General features: G+C 33.6%; 4 protein-coding genes across 4 annotated transcripts; 2 read left to right on the forward strand and 2 right to left on the reverse strand.

The window, feature by feature from the left end:
• The first annotated feature begins 1,388 nt into the window (after window positions 1-1,388).
• LOC125844383 (12-oxophytodienoate reductase-like protein) lies at window positions 1,389-3,907 on the forward strand. Its single transcript, XM_049523695.1, has 5 exons — window positions 1,389-1,622; window positions 1,772-1,912; window positions 2,474-2,649; window positions 2,774-2,884; window positions 3,082-3,907. The coding sequence occupies exons 1-5, from the start codon at window positions 1,549-1,551 to the stop codon at window positions 3,645-3,647; spliced, it is 1,068 nt and encodes a 355-aa protein (XP_049379652.1). The 5' UTR covers window positions 1,389-1,548; the 3' UTR covers window positions 3,648-3,907.
• A 907-nt stretch (window positions 3,908-4,814) lies between these two features.
• On the forward strand, window positions 4,815-7,992 carry LOC125844409 (ras-related protein RABA2a). The gene is made up of 2 exons (XM_049523729.1): window positions 4,815-5,104; window positions 7,328-7,992. The coding sequence occupies exons 1-2, from the start codon at window positions 4,940-4,942 to the stop codon at window positions 7,805-7,807; spliced, it is 645 nt and encodes a 214-aa protein (XP_049379686.1). The 5' UTR covers window positions 4,815-4,939; the 3' UTR covers window positions 7,808-7,992.
• A 529-nt stretch (window positions 7,993-8,521) lies between these two features.
• On the reverse strand, window positions 8,522-13,181 carry LOC125844430 (ras-related protein RABD1). Its single transcript, XM_049523748.1, has 8 exons — window positions 13,052-13,181; window positions 12,906-12,978; window positions 12,658-12,705; window positions 12,527-12,574; window positions 11,323-11,394; window positions 9,993-10,148; window positions 9,157-9,260; window positions 8,522-8,761 (listed from the first exon to the last, which is right to left on the reverse strand). Exons 1-8 carry the CDS (start codon window positions 13,063-13,065, stop codon window positions 8,668-8,670), a joined length of 609 nt encoding a protein of 202 aa, XP_049379705.1. The 5' UTR covers window positions 13,066-13,181; the 3' UTR covers window positions 8,522-8,667.
• A 3,813-nt stretch (window positions 13,182-16,994) lies between these two features.
• LOC125844400 (glucuronoxylan 4-O-methyltransferase 1) lies at window positions 16,995-18,078 on the reverse strand. Its single transcript, XM_049523720.1, has one exon. It carries the CDS (start codon window positions 18,037-18,039, stop codon window positions 17,209-17,211), a length of 831 nt encoding a protein of 276 aa, XP_049379677.1. The 5' UTR covers window positions 18,040-18,078; the 3' UTR covers window positions 16,995-17,208.
• Window positions 18,079-18,446: the final 368 nt, after the last annotated feature.

Consider the following 18,446-nt stretch of genomic DNA (forward strand, 5'->3'; position numbering starts at 1 on the left):
GGGGTGAGGGTGGGTAAAAAAATTGAATTTAAAAACAAGCTTTAAATTATTTTTTTTTGGGGGAGGGGGTTTGGTTGGGGGCTGGTTTGAGGGTAGGGACAAAATAAATTGATTTTTTTAACAAAAAAGTAATTATAGTTTGAAGTTGGAAGAGAGTTTTGGAAAATGTTTTCCTTAAGTTTTGAAGGAAAGTCATTTTCCTTAAACTTGAGAAAAATGAGTTGATTTGGAAAATATTTTCCAAAACATTTAACCCAACCAAACATGAGAAAATTGAAAAACATTTTCCGAAAAATGTTTTCCATCATACCAAACACACCCAGAATGCTTGTTTGTTCTCTTTTCTGTTTTTCATAAATTACGATTTACGGCCTAAATTTACAAATTACAACATTCTCATTGATCCCCACAGTTAGGGGTTAATTTCTCAAATTGCTGCTCAGCTCTGGAAGTCACGTTTTTGAGTGACCATTGGAGAAATTAATTCTACAATTAGGGCAAAGTTAGTGCATTCATAATTCATTTGATTCCTTAAGACCACATTAAGTAGAATACAAACATGCTAGCTGCACTATTCTAAGCTTGACCTGTACCAATACCTCATTATTGCAATGCAGGCTCTGCGTGTTAGATTGTTTATGGGTTTTGACCTTTGGTGATGATCAGGTGCAAATTGCCTATTTTTTGGGGGCAAAGTAAGTTATTTTAAATCATTGACCACACATTCATTTACAAGTTGCCTATTTTTTGGGGGCAAAGTAAGTTATTTTAAATCATTGACCACACATTCATTTGCAAGTTGCCTATTTTTTTTTAAGAGCAAGTCATTCTTAATCAACAACAACATATCAAGTGTAGTCCCACAAGTTTGGTCTGGGAAGGATGACAGTGGCGGAGCCAGGAATTTCACAAAAGGCGGTTAGAAATAACACAACAAAAGCTATTTTCAAAAAGTAGAACTAGTGAGATTCGAACATACAAACACTTCTTCATTCCAAGGAGGTGCTATAACAACTTGTTATGTTAAGGGTGTCTAAAATATGTTATTTAATCATTTCGTATATCATTTTACTTGTATATACGATATTTTTTCCCGACAAACACTATGTGGCTACGCCACCGAAGGATGTTGTGTACACAACCTTAGCCCTCTAACTTGTGAAGGTAGTGAGGCTAAGTCATTCTTAATCATTGTTCATATTATCATATGCAAATTTCCTAGCTTTCAAATAAAGCAAGTTGTTTTTATACATTGACCAAACAATTTTTATTTCATTGTTCTTTCTTTTATAAATTCATAATCATGTAAAACACGCAATAGATTCTTTGGTCAATGACCGAAAATGCTAACTACCCCATATAATTACATAATGGAATATAGTTTTAATTGTCAAGCTGTTTAGAACTTTTAATAAGATTATTCCTAATATTATTTGCTTATCAGCAAAGATATTCATACAGTTAGTAGCTGTCATAGTTTTCTATATATTTGGAGGGTATTCTGACTTTGCCTAGCACACAAAGTAAGAGAAGAGAGAGACTTTGAAGATGGAGGCAAATTCTAACTCTGCTGTGCCACTCTGTACTCCTTACAAACTGGGGAGATTCGAACTCACTCATAGGTCCAGTATATACACGTCATTTTCATCAGTTACCTTTGTTTTTTACCTTCATAGTATTATCGAGCCTAGAAGAATTAGCTCTTTAAACGCAATAATTGTCGTATATTTAGACTCTTAACATAGGATATTATAACTCTTGAATATTGCAGAATAGTTTTTCCAGCACTTACGAGGAACAGATCACAAAATAATACTCCACAGCCACATGTAACTGAATACTATTCTCAAAGAGCTACTAATGGAGGTCTTGTCATTTCTGAAGCAGCTGCTGCATCTGATATTTCTAAGGAGTACGTAGATTACCCCTCTCTTTCTCCTCCCAAAATAAGATAGTTTTCATGTATTTCTATATCATATGAAATCGAGTAAAGCATGTTCAATTCTAGTTGAGCACAAAAATACAACTCCACTTAAACACATATATAAAAATTAAAAGCCAAGTACGTTCTGGGATATCTAACTACACTAGTGATTGATGCCCAGACATTAGTATTCAAACATGATTCTGATCGCAAAATGAATAATTAAGCTCAATTACTAATAATCAAATCCTCAAGAACTATACATGATGTTTTGCACTGTTCTCCCTTATTGTCGTTTTTCCTATTCATAACTATTCTGATTTTGCTGCACTTGAGCTGAGGGTCCTTCAGAAACAACCTCTCTACTTCACGAGGTAGGGGTAAGGTCTACTTACACTCAACCCTCCCCAAACTCTACTTGTGGGATTTCACTGGATATGTTGTTGTCATCGAGAATAAAACACGAGATACATACAAGTTTTTTCCATGGAACTCTGGATTTGTTTTAAAGTTTCACTAATAATTAGCAATATTTCAATTTTCTTAAAGGTGCCCAAACTTGCCTGGAATATGGAATGAGGAGCAAGTGGAGGCATGGAAACCAGTAGTGAAGGGTGTTCATGAGAAAGGAGGTGTCTTCTTTTGTCAAATTTGGCATTCAGGCCGCTTATCTGTCCCTACAATTAGTGCATTATATTTCTCGATCGGCGTTGGATGGTCCACAAGTAAGACTTACAATTTGTAGTGGATAAACATAAACAAAGCATGCAGTAGTCAAGGAAAATCATATAGTAGTTTCTGCTGCATCTCTCAATTATATGCGGTTTCTGTATTCTTTTTCACATGCAGGACCTGATGATCAAGTGTATGAGAAACCAACACCTCTTCCTCTGAAATCTGATAAAATTCCTTGCATTGTCAATGATTTCAGGATTGCAGCCCGTAACGCGATTAAAGCTGGTAACTTATATTTTACTCAATCCCCATTTGATAACTGATCAACTGCAGGTGATTCAATATTTACCAATTACAAGTTTGATGATGGAATCCAAACATTATAATGAAGATTGAGAAGTATTCATTTACTCAATGACACACCTATAGTTCATTTTCCAAGCATCTGATAGCTTAACTAGTTTCCCATGATATATATGAAGGATTTGATGGAATTGAGATCAACGCTTCAAGTGGCGGCTACCTGATTGACGAATTCATGAATGATCAAATCCACGGTAGGACTGATGAATATGATGAAAGTATTGAGGACCGTTGTCGTCTTGCCCTGGAAATAGTAGAAGCCGTGGCAAATGAAATTGGAGCTGATAAAATTGGTATAAAACTATCTCCTTTTGATAGCAAAAAGGACTCGAATTCAGAAGCACTAGCAACTTACATGGCAAATGAACTAAGCAAGCTTGGCGTTCTCTATCTTCATGTGATGGAGCCCAGAGAAACAGCTAATAAAAGTCTTCTTCCCATTAGGAAGGCTTTTAAGGGGACACTTATTGCTTCTGGTGGTTATGGTAAATCTGATGGGGACAAAGCCATCGATGAGAATTATGCAGATTTGATCTCATTTGGACGTATGTTCTTGGCTAATCCGGATTTACCAAAGCGTTTTGAGGTTAATGCTCCACTTAACAAGTATAATAGGAGCACTTTCTACACTAATGATCCAATTATTGGTTACACTGATTACCCATCTCTTGAAGTTGCTTCCTAATTATTCACATGTATATTGGTTATGGAAAAAAGATCACGCAGGAGTTGTGTCTACTACTTGATTAAAGCACTATGTAATTAATAAATTCACATGGTTATGGAAAATGATCATGTTGGTGTTGTGTCTATGATGAGAATTCTGTTGTATTATAAAATAAGTTCACATGGTTATGTAAAGAATCATGTAGAGTTGTGTGTACATTTGATGAAAACACTGTATGGTCTGCTTGTGTTGAAATTGAGGTTTTATTTGTAAGTTTTCCCTTTAAGAGTTCAATTGCTCCTTTCTCATTTAGCACTACACATACATGACCTTAAAGAACAAATTCAAATTGAGGATCTATCGAAAATAATCTCTCTTCTGTGTACATCTCATTTTTTTGGACCCCACTTATGGAATGGTCTATCATAAACAATTTTTCTACTCCACAAAGATAGGGTTAGGGTCTAGATACCTCTCAATTCTCATCCTTTCCAGATTTCACTTATGGTATTAGACCGATTTGTTGTTGTTGACTTGTTGTAAAGAACAAGTACGAACTCTTTTAATTTCATCCATGTGGTCAAGTTTCAATATTTGTAGACAACACTGAGGAAAAAAAAAAGCTTCCATGAGAGCCTTTAGAAATTACTTACTCCGTCCAATAGCTACAAGTCTACAACTATTTAGAAAGATTAAGAGGATTACATTAATATCCCCCAACAATTAAATTTGATCGTAGTATATTTTTTTAACTATAAAAATTATAGATTCATAATGGATTTCGTAAACTTTATGTCAAAATTATAAAAGTATGTCTGCATTTTATAAAATTTATACATTTGATTTTACATTCCGTCATTTTAAAATGAGAAGTAGCTTTATTTGAGATATCACATAAGAAAGATAAAAAATTAATTTTACAATTTTCACATGATTATAAGATATTTGACAAGATCGAAAAATAAAAGTATTGGTAAAAAAAAAGACGTGGACTTTTTCCTTCTGTAAAGAAATGCGGTTCGAAGAATTGGAAATTTAAAAATGCGAAAATTTTGGAGGTCAAAATTTGAAAAGCACATCATCTTTGAAATGTCACACTGCTTCAAGGGCAAATTTGTAATTAAATACCGAGAATTTGGGGGCATTTGCGTCATAAGAAAATTCTCTGTTTCCCTCACGCTTCATTGTCATCATCATCAACGATCTTCAATCATTCAGAGAGAGAAAGAAATCGATCCGAATCCGAAGGCGTTTTACAGTATTTCAGTAAATCTGAATCGGCAGAAGGAGCGATTCAACAGGGCGAGGAAATGGCGAGAAGAGCGGAAGAGGAGTACGATTACTTGTTCAAGGTTGTATTAATCGGCGATTCAGGAGTCGGCAAATCCAACTTGCTTTCCCGATTCACCAGAAATGAGTTTCTCTTAGAGTCCAAATCCACTATCGGCGTTGAATTCGCCACTCGTACACTCCAGGTCCCTCTTCTACTCCTCATCCTTTGTTTTTGTTCGTTTCCTCAAGCGCGCGATTTTGAATAATGCATTTCTGTATACCCGACGTTTGCATTAAGTGACAAATTGATGTATTAAGTGCTAATACTCTATACGTGTCTCCTTGACCTGTAACCAATTCAATTGTACCATAAGAGTTAATGTGCTTCTTTGTTGAGTTTAATGGGAGAGTGCTAGTATTATTTATTGTTGTGATCGCGTTGATTTTATATTTCTGGGCATGTTGATATGTGTAGGTTCATTAACTAACATTAATAAATGCCTTGTTTCTAGATGTAGATGTATACCACGACCTTGAGATCAGGGTCACATGACCTTTCCAGATCTATGAAACCCTTGCAGTGCTTGGTTCTTGATTTGCACTGTGTAAGTTTTATGCATTGTGATAGTATGAAATACATAAAATTACTGTAGATAAAATTAGCTTTTTCTATGGTCGCTTTGCTATGCTGCTAGTAAAACCCAAACATCCTTGGGTCTACTTTTCACTTTCCTTTTCTGTTGGCCATTCACTCCCTTAGTATTTTTTTTTCATATATGGTGAAGTTATTAGAAGTTACTATTCCACTTGAATTCAAACAATTTCTATGTTCTTCCCTGGATTTATTTGGTATTAGAATCCCTTCCTCTCCTTGTATGATTAATCTTCTCTAAAAAACTTATGTGTATTGTCTATGTTTATCAATTCAAACCTTCTATAAGCAGGATATATTAATATGATGGGTGGGGGGGGGGGTAGCAAGACTCAAAAGAAGTGGTGGAAGCTAATACCATCATGCACATGGTGGTCAGTGTGGAAGGAAAGAAATGGGAGATGTTTTGAAGATAGATCTAATTCCATTCACAAAGTAAAATGGAATTGTTTGGTATCTTTACTTTTTTGGTGTAAACAACTCTTCATAGAAGATGTAGATCAAATTATAGAATTAATAGGGAGCTTGTAATTTCGCTTAGGGCTGTAAATTTTGAAGGTGGCCAGCATGTCCTTAATGCTGAAGAATACAACTTTACCAATGTTCAAAAAAAAAAGATATATTAATATGATTACCAGTCCATGTTAGGAAAAACTCAGAACCATTCCTTGATTGGAAGTAATTGCAAGTAAAGGGAAGAAGAAGAGAGCATCTTTACTGCTGAAATGAATACCTTGTATTTGTCCATTGTTATCAAAATTGTGAATGGTTTCATTGTCTTGAAAATCCTCAATTAATTTGAGTGAGAAATACAGTCCTCATCTGTGGTTGGTCGTATCTTGGTGGACTGTATAAGAACCTTGTTAGTAAAAATGACATGAAGGGTTGAAAGAGGTAAAGGAGACAAAGTGTAATCTGGCCAGAAGAACTTCTAGTTGGCCTTCTCACTTAGCAAAATGATTCTTATCAAATTGTGTTTTTTTTTCTTAAGGACGGACTACCCCTATTTCCCCCTCTTACCTAACCAAGGGTATAGTTATTCTTCGTGTAACGAAATGACTCAAGAAGCTAGATGTTGCAATTGTTTAAAAGACATAGCCTGATCTATCGGAAACAACCTCTCTACCTCACCTATGGGCACTGAAGTAGAGGTAAGGTCTGCAAACACTCTACCCTCTCCATACCCCACTTTGTGATACTACATTGGGTATGTTGTTGTTTATCTAATGGAGCTTCTACTGTAACGAAAGCTCCCATATTTTGTAATTCTTTGATACAGAAAGATATAATGCCAGAGAATGCAAGAAAAAGCTTTTATGGTTAAAGCAAATGTTGTTGCCTGGTCATTTGCTTGGTTTTGATCTAGCTGTTTATTACAAGTTTTAAACTGTAGGAAACCTAATGTGATTATGCCTCCATTACCTGTTAAATGTTACTCTTGAAACAAATGAAGAGGTCCATTCTACTATTAATCAAAGTCCGGAAGGACCTAGTTGTCTTCATCCTGAGCAACTGGTTTTCCAAATTAGGGAGTAACAGGCATCTTCCAGGTTCACTGAGGTCAAACATGAATCTGGAAGACCAGTCTAGTGCATTCTATCTTTAAGAGATGCCATGAGTCTAGTCTTTTGAAATAATCCAACAACGATTCACCTTGCCGTACTCCATTGAATAACACCTCTGTTCTTGTTGCTATTGGCGCTGCTACAATTTTTGGTAATTGTAGAATTTATGTTGTATTAAAATCTTTGTTGCTCAATTTTGATGTGTCTAGGTTGAGGGAAGGACCGTCAAGGCTCAGATCTGGGACACAGCTGGACAGGAGAGATACAGAGCCATTACAAGTGCTTACTATAGGGGTGCTCTTGGGGCTCTTCTGGTATATGATGTGACAAAACCCACTACCTTTGAGAATGTTAGTCGGTGGTTGAAGGAACTGAGGGACCATGCAGATTCAAACATTGTGATTATGCTCATTGGAAACAAAACCGATCTGAAGCATCTCAGAGCAGTTGCTACTGAGGATGCTCAAAGCTTTGCTGAAAAAGAGGGCCTTTCTTTCATTGAAACATCTGCATTGGAGGCAACAAATGTAGAGAAGTCTTTCCAGACAATTCTTTCAGAAATCTATCGGATAATCAGTAAGAAGCCACTTTCTTCAGAGGAGCCAGCAACTGCTAACATCAAAGAAGGGAAGACTCTTGTTGTCGGGGCAGAGGAGCCTGCCCCCAAGAAGGCATGTTGCTCTGCATAGTAATGGTCATTAGAATTTTAAGCCTCTAAATTGTTCTTTTTGTTAGTGATAATTAGTACTGTTTTTTTCTCTTATATTTTTGGTATAATGTCATACCCGTTTTCATCAGTAGGAAGGTTCATGTGCAATACATGTTAAAATCTTGCTATAGTATGACTCATTAAGAATGAGATCAATTATTTCAATTGTGAAGTGTTATTTCAAATGGCATTAGCAATTATTCCCTTTCGTAAAAATTTGCTCGTCTTAGTCTAACTCTACACAAAATTTAAGAAAAAAAAGAGTACTCTCGAGTCTTTTAACTAAAAATATGTTTGACTACCCAAATGCCCATACAGCAATTTCCCTTCAGATGTAAGAATTCTTTGGAGGTGAATGGTGATAATTAGTTGGTTACACAGAAGTGTTGGCTGACAATCACCACTTAAAAACGGTAAGAATGCCAAGTTTAATTTCACACCACAAGACGATTTTCTTTGAAAAAAAAAAACTCTAAACTCGTGATATATGTGATGCATGGATCGAATTGAGTTAGGGCTGGAGTACCTAGTATTCTGTTCTAGTCTAATACTCCACTATTTTAATCTATTCTAGCGATAATGTTATACAAGCATATTTTAATTTCATCTCATCTCTAGTAGCTTGTTAACTAATTCTCATCAAGTTATTCATTCGAGATCCTAATTGCATCAAACAGTAGTTGTTACATGCACCTGAAGCAAAGTTGGAAATGTATTTCCACTGACGGGAAGATACACAGGAGTCGAGACATTCTAGCTCTAGTAAACATATGTTTTAGTTACAATCTGTTCGACATTTTGCAATTGGAACAGAGGGATACAGCAATGCAACATCAGCAGTTAACCACAACAGTTGCCCTTCTGCTCAATTGGTTGTCCCTTGATTTGAACAGTGCTACCTGTCCTCTTGGCTCCAGCTGGTTGGTTACCCATTCTGCAAAACAAAATTTCGGTTTAGCTCTTGGATGAAACTATGTGAAGACTTAACTAAAAACTGCTAAGAAATGTGGTTCAGGGCGGAAGAGAACTTTTACTTGTTACCAACATTGTTCACCTCAGTTTAATCCATTCATATATAGTAAGTTAGTAACTAGTTCATAGAAAAAATAGCAGCAGCAGTCTGGCCATATGACATAGCTATATATATCGACAATTTCATACCCCCTAATGCAACTATTCAGGTAAACTACAAACATGTTGAAATGTATCAGTGTTCACTGTTCAGTATTCACTACCCAAATCAGAAATAGAATCAACAAATTATGGGGGGAATGATGTGACTACACATTTTACAGAAATAAACGTGGAAGGAAATATTAGCCCACTTACTTTTTCTTGATCTCTCCAGCCATCGTTAAGAAAGCCTGCTCCACGTTGATGGAGTCTTTTGCACTCGTCTCAAGGAAAGGGATACCTAGTTCATCTGCCAGAGCCTGAATAAATTTGAAGTGATGTTACAAATGCATAATTGCTTTAACTGGGAATATGGCATAACTGATAATTAACTCATATAGCTAAGAATTTCATCCATGTGGTCGAGAGTTTCAATATTTGTTAGAATGATTTGAAGACTATTAGAATCGCATGTTTCACTATGTCACTGTCTCAGACTCACAGCGACAGCTAACAATGAGCTAGATTGTAGCAGCTTAAGTATGTCCTCTTCAATTTTCCACTGAGAGACACAAAACTACAGACAGTGGTCGCATAAAGTACTCCAAACATAAGCCTACTACAAAGAAAATGTAGCATAAGTGAATTTACAATTTTTTACTTTTTCAATCTGATCACTTTTTTTCAAAGATTTGTCCAACATCTTCATTGAGAAGAATGTAAACAGCAAAGTAGGTAGTACCTTTTTCAATCCAAAAGACACTATAGTCTAGAATTTAGATGTTTATAAGGAAACCAAAATCCCTACTTGAGCATAGTAAAGAATTAACACGTTTGTGGCACATCGCTTGAGTTCAAGGAGGGAATTAAATGAAAAGAATATGAGAGAATTGTTAGAAACCTGTTTCTTTTTAAAATAAAAAAATGAGATGATTATCAGCATTCGTCAGCAAGCTGAGTTCAACGGTGTAATAGTACCACTAAACTAGGCTTGAACAGTACAAATGCATATGAAACATAATGTTTTCTGTTAAAGAGGCAACACAAAATACCTTTCCCATCTGTGTGTCCACGACCTTGTTTTCAACCAAATCGCATTTGTTTCCCACCAGAAGCTTGCAAACACTCTCATTTGCATATCTGTCTATTTCATTCAGCCATTGCTTGACATTGTTGAAGCTCTCCATTTCAGTTACATCATAAACAATCTACCATAATATAACCACAAATAAGAACACTTCAAGAACAAAAGAAGCCACATGACCATTTTTCTTTAACCAGTATGTTTAATAGACCATAACATTAGGCTAGAAGATACAAGAAAAGAAAGCAAAAAAGTTTTACAGCTAGGGGTGCCATGAATCTCAAATCTATCTGCTCGCAAGAAATCAATGGCACACTTATCTGAGGATTGCATGTATTGCAGAAAGGAATGGCATGCAAACTAAGAAAAAATTTAATATTGTACAAACCACACCATTTCCTCCAAACCCCTGAAAACAGAAGATACATGGTTAACATCTTTTATACCTCAATTTTAACATCCTCTGCTTTTCGAAAACAAAAATGGGACAAAGTACAATTTATCACTCATCCTCCATCTTACTTTATATGACACTCTTTTCATGTTGGCCCATCACAAGAAGTTTGAAGCCTTTATAATTGAGAAACTAACTTTTCTTCTTTTCCAATTCTACTCTCTTCAAAAATTCCATCATATATTTGGAAGTGACTAAGAACTTGCGAGTCCCGCGACGCATGCCATAACAAGAAGTGAGAGAATGGGAAATTAAAAAATTGCCAGGATAAAGGAGAACCCAAATATATATATATAAAATAAATAAAAAATAAACAAAGAAACATACAATGGATTCAGAGGGACAAAAATTTGCAAGTAATATTTGGTTTTCTGGTGTTAATCTTCTCACAGTTATATAAGTCTGGGAAGGTCAAACTCCGTGACATAATATGGGTGGTAGGAGCAATATCAATATCAATATCAATATTAACTAGGAAAGAAAGAGTAAATGTCAATCAATTACATCTCGGAGCCAACATAAACTATCAGTTACCTTCAGTAAACTTGAAACCAAACTAGCTGTGGTTCAGAATTGACATAACAGGGATCATAGAGTGGGTGATTGACTATCCTAACCTTATAAATATATAATTAGAGAAGATATGACAACGCAGGTCGTATTTTCAAAAGATTCAAAATCTGAGGTATTATGGATGCAAAAAAAAGTATCATAAGCAATACACAAATAGCAAAAAGCTGCAGACTAAATGAGATGCGCTAGGGAGGTGATGAATTCATATTTAAACTATTGTTCTAATATTTATGGCAAGGGAAAGTTCTCATCAATGTATGTAATATCTCACAATAATCCCATGTGCTCCCCTATAGTAACTGCTTGTTATTGTCCGGAAACGTTCCTGGCCAGCAGTATCCCACTGCAATAAAAGAAGGCAGTGTGGCATTATAATATGTAAATTAGGACAGATAAGCAACAAAGAAGTAGTTGATCAATTTAGTCAGTATGCTTTTTAGCAAATGCCAGCTTCCCACACTGATATCACTAAAAGAGGTGAAGTGGATATATGATTGTGCTAAATCAAAACATTGATTCTCTACCTAACATTCAATATTTTAGTTTTAGCACACAGTACCAATTAATCAAAAATTGGTAACTGCAGATTTTATTGCACTAGCCTGAAGCTGACCAACACGCTAACCATGCAGAAAGAAACACAGCATCAAAGAATAGCAAAATAATACAACTCAATTTATTGAATAACATCAATTATATCTCTGACATCCATGTAAAGATACAAAAGAACACAATGTAGCAGCAGACTATACCCTACCAAATTCTGCAACCTGGAAAAGGCAAAAGAGAAAGACTAATCAATCAGTTTTCCCTTTTCTCCACCAGAATGACATCCTTTTTCCCTTCACTTTTTGCCTCACATCCAATTTGATCACCCCTTCTTTTACCCATATCTTCTCTAAATTTTGATTCAAAAAAAGAGAAAAAAATCTCATATACATACTTGTTAACAAGAAAAGAATCGAAGCATTACTTTCTTATCAAAACAGACACAGATCTAATAAATCTAGCACATGGCATGGGATTTTTGGGCATTGCTTGGGTCAAGCTAGGCTACCTAGTGATTTACAAACACTCACTGCACACTTTCTATATACTTATCTTCATCCAATCAAAGACGCCCATGCCATAAGTATCAGACTCAGCAAAAGCTCAGCTAACATATAGACGAACCCACCTTTCTTTTATAATCATTAGAATGATTCTGATTTATCATTTTTCTTTAAAAATAACAAGCTAGTAGTGAACAAAGACAATATGGATGATTAAAGCAATAACATGCCCACAAGCCTCTGAAAGTTTGCAAGACTTCAAACTAAGAAATAGATCCCTATCTAACTCAAATGATAAAGCATATGGTTAAAATGGCCTGTAAATCAACTGAGTAGCTTCAACATAAGCTCAATATACTATATACTTAACTTGGACTTGAAAACAATCATGTTAACTAAAATGCAACAATCAACTATACTTACAATTTGCAGCTTAATTGTCTTTCCATCCTGCTCCACAGTCCTAATTTTCTACAATCCAAAAATCATTCCAAAACTTTCATAAAAAACAAACAATAAGTGACATAAAACAACTAGAGAGACGAGATCCTTACGAAATCAACTCCAATGGTGCTAATGTAACTGTCAACATACGAATCATCCTAAAACATAATCAACCAAAACAACATAATTATATCCACTAAGCAATAAATCATTATTATCCTACAAAAAAAAATTTACCGGCATTTTACCCTAACGAAGATAATCGAACAATAACATACGCATTATACAACAGAAAATTCATTCACACATACAAATAGAGTATAAACAGAGGAGATCAAAGTAAAATAGGTGTACATACGGCGAATCTGAGAAGAAGACATGATTTGCCGACAGAAGAATCGCCGATTAACAACAGTTTGAACAAGTAATCGCTGCAATCAAAGAAACAAAAAATCAGTAATAAAAATGAAGAATAATTGAGAAAAATTCAGATGAATATCGTACTATTCGTTGCTCATGTTTGCTTCTTCCCTTGGCTACAGAGGATAAAAAAGTTTTCTGAAAAGTGAGAGATGATTTCTCTTTTCGTGTGTATGTCTTTATTAGTCGACTCTTTGGATTTTTTTCTTTTCTTTTTATATTAATACTCCTGTCATTTTTTACGAGAAAAAAAAAAGAGAGAAAAGAAAATTGAAAAAGAAACGTGTCAAGTAATATTGGAGAAAATGATTACCTACCTGTCAATTCATTCCATTACTAGTAAAACTATCCGTGCTTTGCGCAGAAATTTAATATCACGAAATTTATAAAATAATACTTAAAACTTATAAGCTATTAAAACTAAAATATTATATTATCTTACATACAAAATTATGTAGTAAGAAACATTAATAATGTAAAGGAAAATGAAAATTATTACATCTTATAATTTATCTTTAATAACATAAGTATAAATTAATGATTGTAAAAATACTTACCAGAATCTTTAACATAAGCAATGGTGTTAGTGAGCCACTCAACAGGAGCAAGGTACACAAACATTTAATTGTGAAGAAGAGGTTCAAAATTTTCGTTTTATTAAAATGAGAGGAAATTCCTTTATTTATAGACAACAAAGGATAGTGTGAACAAATATTTATTGTGCCTTATCAGAAAGGTTACAACTATTTGGAAAAGGTGCAATCCTTCAAAAATGTCACAATCTTTCATAAAAGTCACAACTTTTCATAAAAGTCGCAACTCTTTATTAAATTCGCAACTTTTAATAAAAGTTACAACTTTTCATAAAGTCACAACTTTTCATGAAAGGGAAAGGCTAGTTTTGGAAATAAATAAATTAACAAGGAATTNTCAGCTATTAAAACTAAAATATTATATTATCTTACATACAAAATTACGTAGTAAGAAACATTAATAATGTCAAGGAAAATAAAAATTATTACATCTTATAATTTATCTTTAATAACATAAGTATAAATTAATGATTGTAAAAATACATACCAGAATCTGTAACATAAGCAATGGTGTCAGTGAGCCACTCAATAGGAGCAAAGTACTCAAACATTTAATTGTGAAGAAGAGGTTCAGAATTTTCGTTTATTAAAATGAGAGGAAATTCCTATATTTATAGACAACAAAGGATAGTGTGTACAAATATTTATTGTGCCTTATCAGAAAGGTTACAACTATTTGGAAAAGGTGCAATCCTTCAAAAATGTCACAATCTTTCATAAAAGTCACAACTTTTCATAAAAGTCGCAACTCTTTATTAAATTCGCAACTTTTAATAAAAGTTACAACTTTTCATAAAGTCACAACTTTTCATGAAAGGGAAAGGCTAGTTTTGGAAATAAATAAATTAACAAGGAATTCTGATTTGTGGTGGCGTCACGTAGGCGGGCCTAAGGTTCTCTTTTATATATATATGATTATACCACTTTTCCATTTAGGTGTCATTCGGTTTAAATTATATTAGTACGTGTTATTAGTAATATAAAGATTAGTTATGCTTTTAAAGTTGGATGTTTATCGAAAATAATTTCAATAGAGATAGGGTAAGGTTTATGCTCATCTTTACCGGCATCCTCAAGTCCTTAAAATAGCTTGCACAACTCTTAATTTCGTAGGCCTCGCTCGATTCACTTATTATTTATTTATTTTTTTAAATGTTAATATCAAAATATTGGCCATCAAGAGAGAGAAAAATCTTGACTTTAGGTTAGGTCGGTCTCATCATTCACACAATTCTCCATTCTATCGATTGATCATGTGAGTATGCATCCAACACTTAGCGAATGAAAAAAGTGTTTATCCTGGATTTTCTGTCTCAAGAAAAATGTCTTCCTCGTTGTTGATACCAACAAGACCCAGATAGATGATGCCCACTGATTGATAGTGAGAGGATTCTTAGTATGTGCATACCCACAAAAGAGGGTGTTGATTAAAAAATGAGCATTTGATTTTCTTTGTTGCTCTCCCCAGCAGTTAGAAAGGAATCTGTCTAAATTTGGTAATTTCCCCCAATGCAATTCACAAAAATTCTACGAATCTCTTGGTGGATAAATTTGACGAATCAGCAATCGTGTGGAATTGGGTTTCTTATTTGGTGAATTTGATCTATAGTTACATGACAATCGATTCCATTTGGTGGTACCCTCTTGATGATTATTGATTCAACATTGATTTTGTGCATGAATTGGAGGACTCTCCTTTCATCCATCGAGTCAAGTAAATGCAGTGTACTATTTTCTAACTAAATCGTAAATTCACAAACAAAATAATTTTAATAAATAGTAATAATTATTAGCATGTCTTATATAAAAATTTGCTCATTCGACTTCAATATGAAATTACTGTAATTCTATGAAAATATAGCATGGGTACTAAATCAAACTTTTACAAAGGAAATGATCGACAATCAACTTTAGGTTGAAAAGTTTTTGAAAATTATGATAATAAATGTGTTTCAAGAAACATTACTTTTCGAAATTAAAATTAAAATACTTCTCCAAAAAATACAAATGATTCTTTGGAAGAACTAACAGAATATTCTATACAATATCCTAAACATTTTCTTAAAGTTTTTCCAAATTAAATTTCCCTAAACAAAAAAGAAGAAAGAAAACAAATCCTAAACAACATATCTTTGTTTGGTCTTCCATGTGATGAGAAAATATTTTTTTACTCAATTGGCAATGGATAGGTTGGCCATGACTACTACACGTCCAAATTGTTGCACCAATTTAATTAATTTATTTATTTCCATTAATGATTTGATAGGTTAACTATATATTATTTTAATTTGGTATCTTGTCAACATTATGTAAGTTATTAAAGTAGTCACTTGAAAGGGAAATTTGTCTTGTACTCTAAGCTTCATTATGTAAAATCATTCCTTGCCCAAACTCTGTCCAACAATGAATATTCTTCCTCCAATCATTTAGAATGATAAAATTCTATCCCTTTCCTAATTCACAACTACTTGTTTTATAAAAAAATAAATAAAAATGTGTTAGGTAATTTGCGTTCTTTTCATTTGTCTAATTTTTGATATACAAAATTATTTAGTATCTATTATTGATGGAAGATATCAAATATCTCATAAAATTAATTGAGATGTGTATAAATTGATATGACTAACTAATAGATCGTACATTATGCTCTTACTACTAAACTAAAGTTCAAAGGTTAATTTTTACATACACAAGTTAAAGTATATTCAAAGAGTTAGCGATGTAATTTAAATTCCGCATGGATTTTAAATATAAAACTATTATTTTGATTACGAATACAATAAAATTTAGAAATTTTTTTATCCAAATTTTGTAATTAGTGTTTTTTTAAAAAAAATCCTTAATATGTATAAGTAATTTATCTAAAATGAAATAAACAATCTTTTCTTCTTCATTTCCACTATTTCAATCCAAACAAATATTGAAATACATCCCATTCTTCTTTTCCCTAGTTTTCAAAACATAGAGAAAAATCATCATGCATGATTGACAAAAAAAAAATCTCTTAAATGATAAATAATTAAGGTGTGTTTGATATAACAAAAAGTTATTTTTGAGAAAAACTTATAATAAGGAAATTATTTTATGTTGGATGGTTACCCAATCAAAAGGGAGAAATCACTTATTTACTCACGGAGGGATGTCATTTTCTCTAATAAATATCTTAACTTTGAATGTCTTATCAATTGCTTCCATTGTGACATATTATTATCAACCTCTAATACTTGAAATTCTCACGAAAATACTATAAAAACTATATTATTATTATTATTATTTTAAAGAATCTCTTAACAAAACAAATATAGATTAAGCATTTTTACAAAAAAAAAAATCATAAAAAATAACTTCTATGTACCAAACATATTATATGAAAAAAGTAGTCTCAACTTCATTTGCCTCTATTATACCTAAAATATCATAACATTCCCAATTTATTGGTATTATTGATACTCTCCTCACTCAAAAACAATATCCTCAGTGATCCATCAGCAGGATCTTCCAATCATCCACCCCTCCAAAAATGAACAAATAAAGAGAGATAAACTAAAACAAAAATAAAAATATGTTACTCAAGACTCTCACACCTGTTTGACATGCATCAAGTGAAATTTTTCAAGAGTCCGACTAATATAGAGGACAAAAAAATAATTAGGGGCAAAATGGCATATTCAAGTTGCTCTTATGACTAGGAATTGTAAAATGCCTTAACCTCCCAACTTGTTTCTTCATATATCCCTCACACAAAAATTCCCTAGAAAATTTGTCCTCAATATCCCTATTCACATCATGCACAAACAAATGTGTCTCTCCATCTTCTCTGTTCCTTGCCATCATTCCTGCTGTATAAATTGCTGTCATTCTTCCTGGGGCATCCTCATAGTATCCTGTTGGTGCATCCACCATAATTATATCCCATTTAATATCATAAATTTCATTAGGCATACCCTTTAAGGCAAGTTGACACATTGAATATCTAGGATCAGCTATAGTTGTACACTCTGTTCCTTTCCCTGCTTCTATTAAAACATTTGCTTGATTCACTTTACTGTCATATGCAACATGGTAGGATTCCAACATGGGAAATCTCTTCTTGATTTGCTGTATCCATGCCTCATCTTCTTCGAGGAAGATCGTTCGTCCTCCATAGTTTAGTGTGTGCCACATTAGGCTATCATGTCCAAGACCAAATACAAGGAAGTTGCAAGGTGATTTCTTGTCTAGAATCTTGGATGTTACTAATATCTCTTTGTGTGTTTGTTGTGGTGTGATGGCTGAGGTTGTGTAGTGAATGAGTGATTTTGCTACTGATGATGGAATTTTATTACATTTTGGTGATGAACAAGTACTTTTTGATGATGATGATGTACTTAGACTGGATGATGTTAATGTTGATCTCAACACAAAGAGAAGTAAGAAAGCTATGAAAACACATATGAGAAGAAGCTTTAGGCTAAGTGAACCATGTGTTTTAGGCCTCATGCTTGACTTGGGAGTTATTACAAGTTTTGTTTAAAAGCTAGGAGGCAAAGAGATATATATATTGAAGATTTTGATGTAAGATAAGAAAAATTTGGATGAAGCAATGTAGTTGCTGGTAGATATGAAGAGGTTTGGTAGAGAGAGATCTACTTGATTGTGATGGAGTTTGTTGATATTAAGAGGAATGTCAATTTGCTATGGGGCAAGAAAGAAGCACAAAGAGCTTTATGGAATCCTCTCACCAACAAATAATTCAATTGAATTTTATTTAGTGTAGCTTTAATATATGATTTTTGTATTTGAATGTAATGAACTCGAATAGAGTGGGTAAATGTACAAGATTCATATAACCGATCCCTACTAGTTTGGCGTTAAAGGTTCATTGATTGATTGCAAGTGTTACACTT

This window comes from Solanum stenotomum, chromosome 1 (assembly GCF_019186545.1).
Source record: "Solanum stenotomum isolate F172 chromosome 1, ASM1918654v1, whole genome shotgun sequence".
NCBI lineage: Eukaryota > Viridiplantae > Streptophyta > Magnoliopsida > Solanales > Solanaceae > Solanum > Solanum stenotomum.

Excerpts from the sequence above, each read along its gene's own strand:
- LOC125844383 (XM_049523695.1), top strand. The coding sequence starts at position 1,549 with ATGGAGGCAAATTCTAACTCTGCTGTGCCACTCTGTACTCCTTACAAA. Across the intron at positions 1,623-1,771 it reads AGATTCGAACTCACTCATAG|AATAGTTTTTCCAGCACTTA; the intron begins GTCCAGTATATA and ends TGAATATTGCAG. Across the intron at positions 2,650-2,773 it reads CGGCGTTGGATGGTCCACAA|GACCTGATGATCAAGTGTAT; the intron begins GTAAGACTTACA and ends TTTCACATGCAG.
- LOC125844409 (XM_049523729.1), top strand. The coding sequence starts at position 4,940 with ATGGCGAGAAGAGCGGAAGAGGAGTACGATTACTTGTTCAAGGTTGTA. Across the intron at positions 5,105-7,327 it reads TCGCCACTCGTACACTCCAG|GTTGAGGGAAGGACCGTCAA; the intron begins GTCCCTCTTCTA and ends TGATGTGTCTAG.
- LOC125844430 (XM_049523748.1), bottom strand. Across the intron at positions 11,395-12,526 it reads AGACAATTAAGCTGCAAATT|TGGGATACTGCTGGCCAGGA; the intron begins GTAAGTATAGTT and ends CTTTTATTGCAG. Across the intron at positions 9,261-9,992 it reads TGGACACACAGATGGGAAAG|GCTCTGGCAGATGAACTAGG; the intron begins GTATTTTGTGTT and ends AAATTTATTCAG.
- LOC125844400 (XM_049523720.1), bottom strand. The coding sequence starts at position 18,039 with ATGAGGCCTAAAACACATGGTTCACTTAGCCTAAAGCTTCTTCTCATA.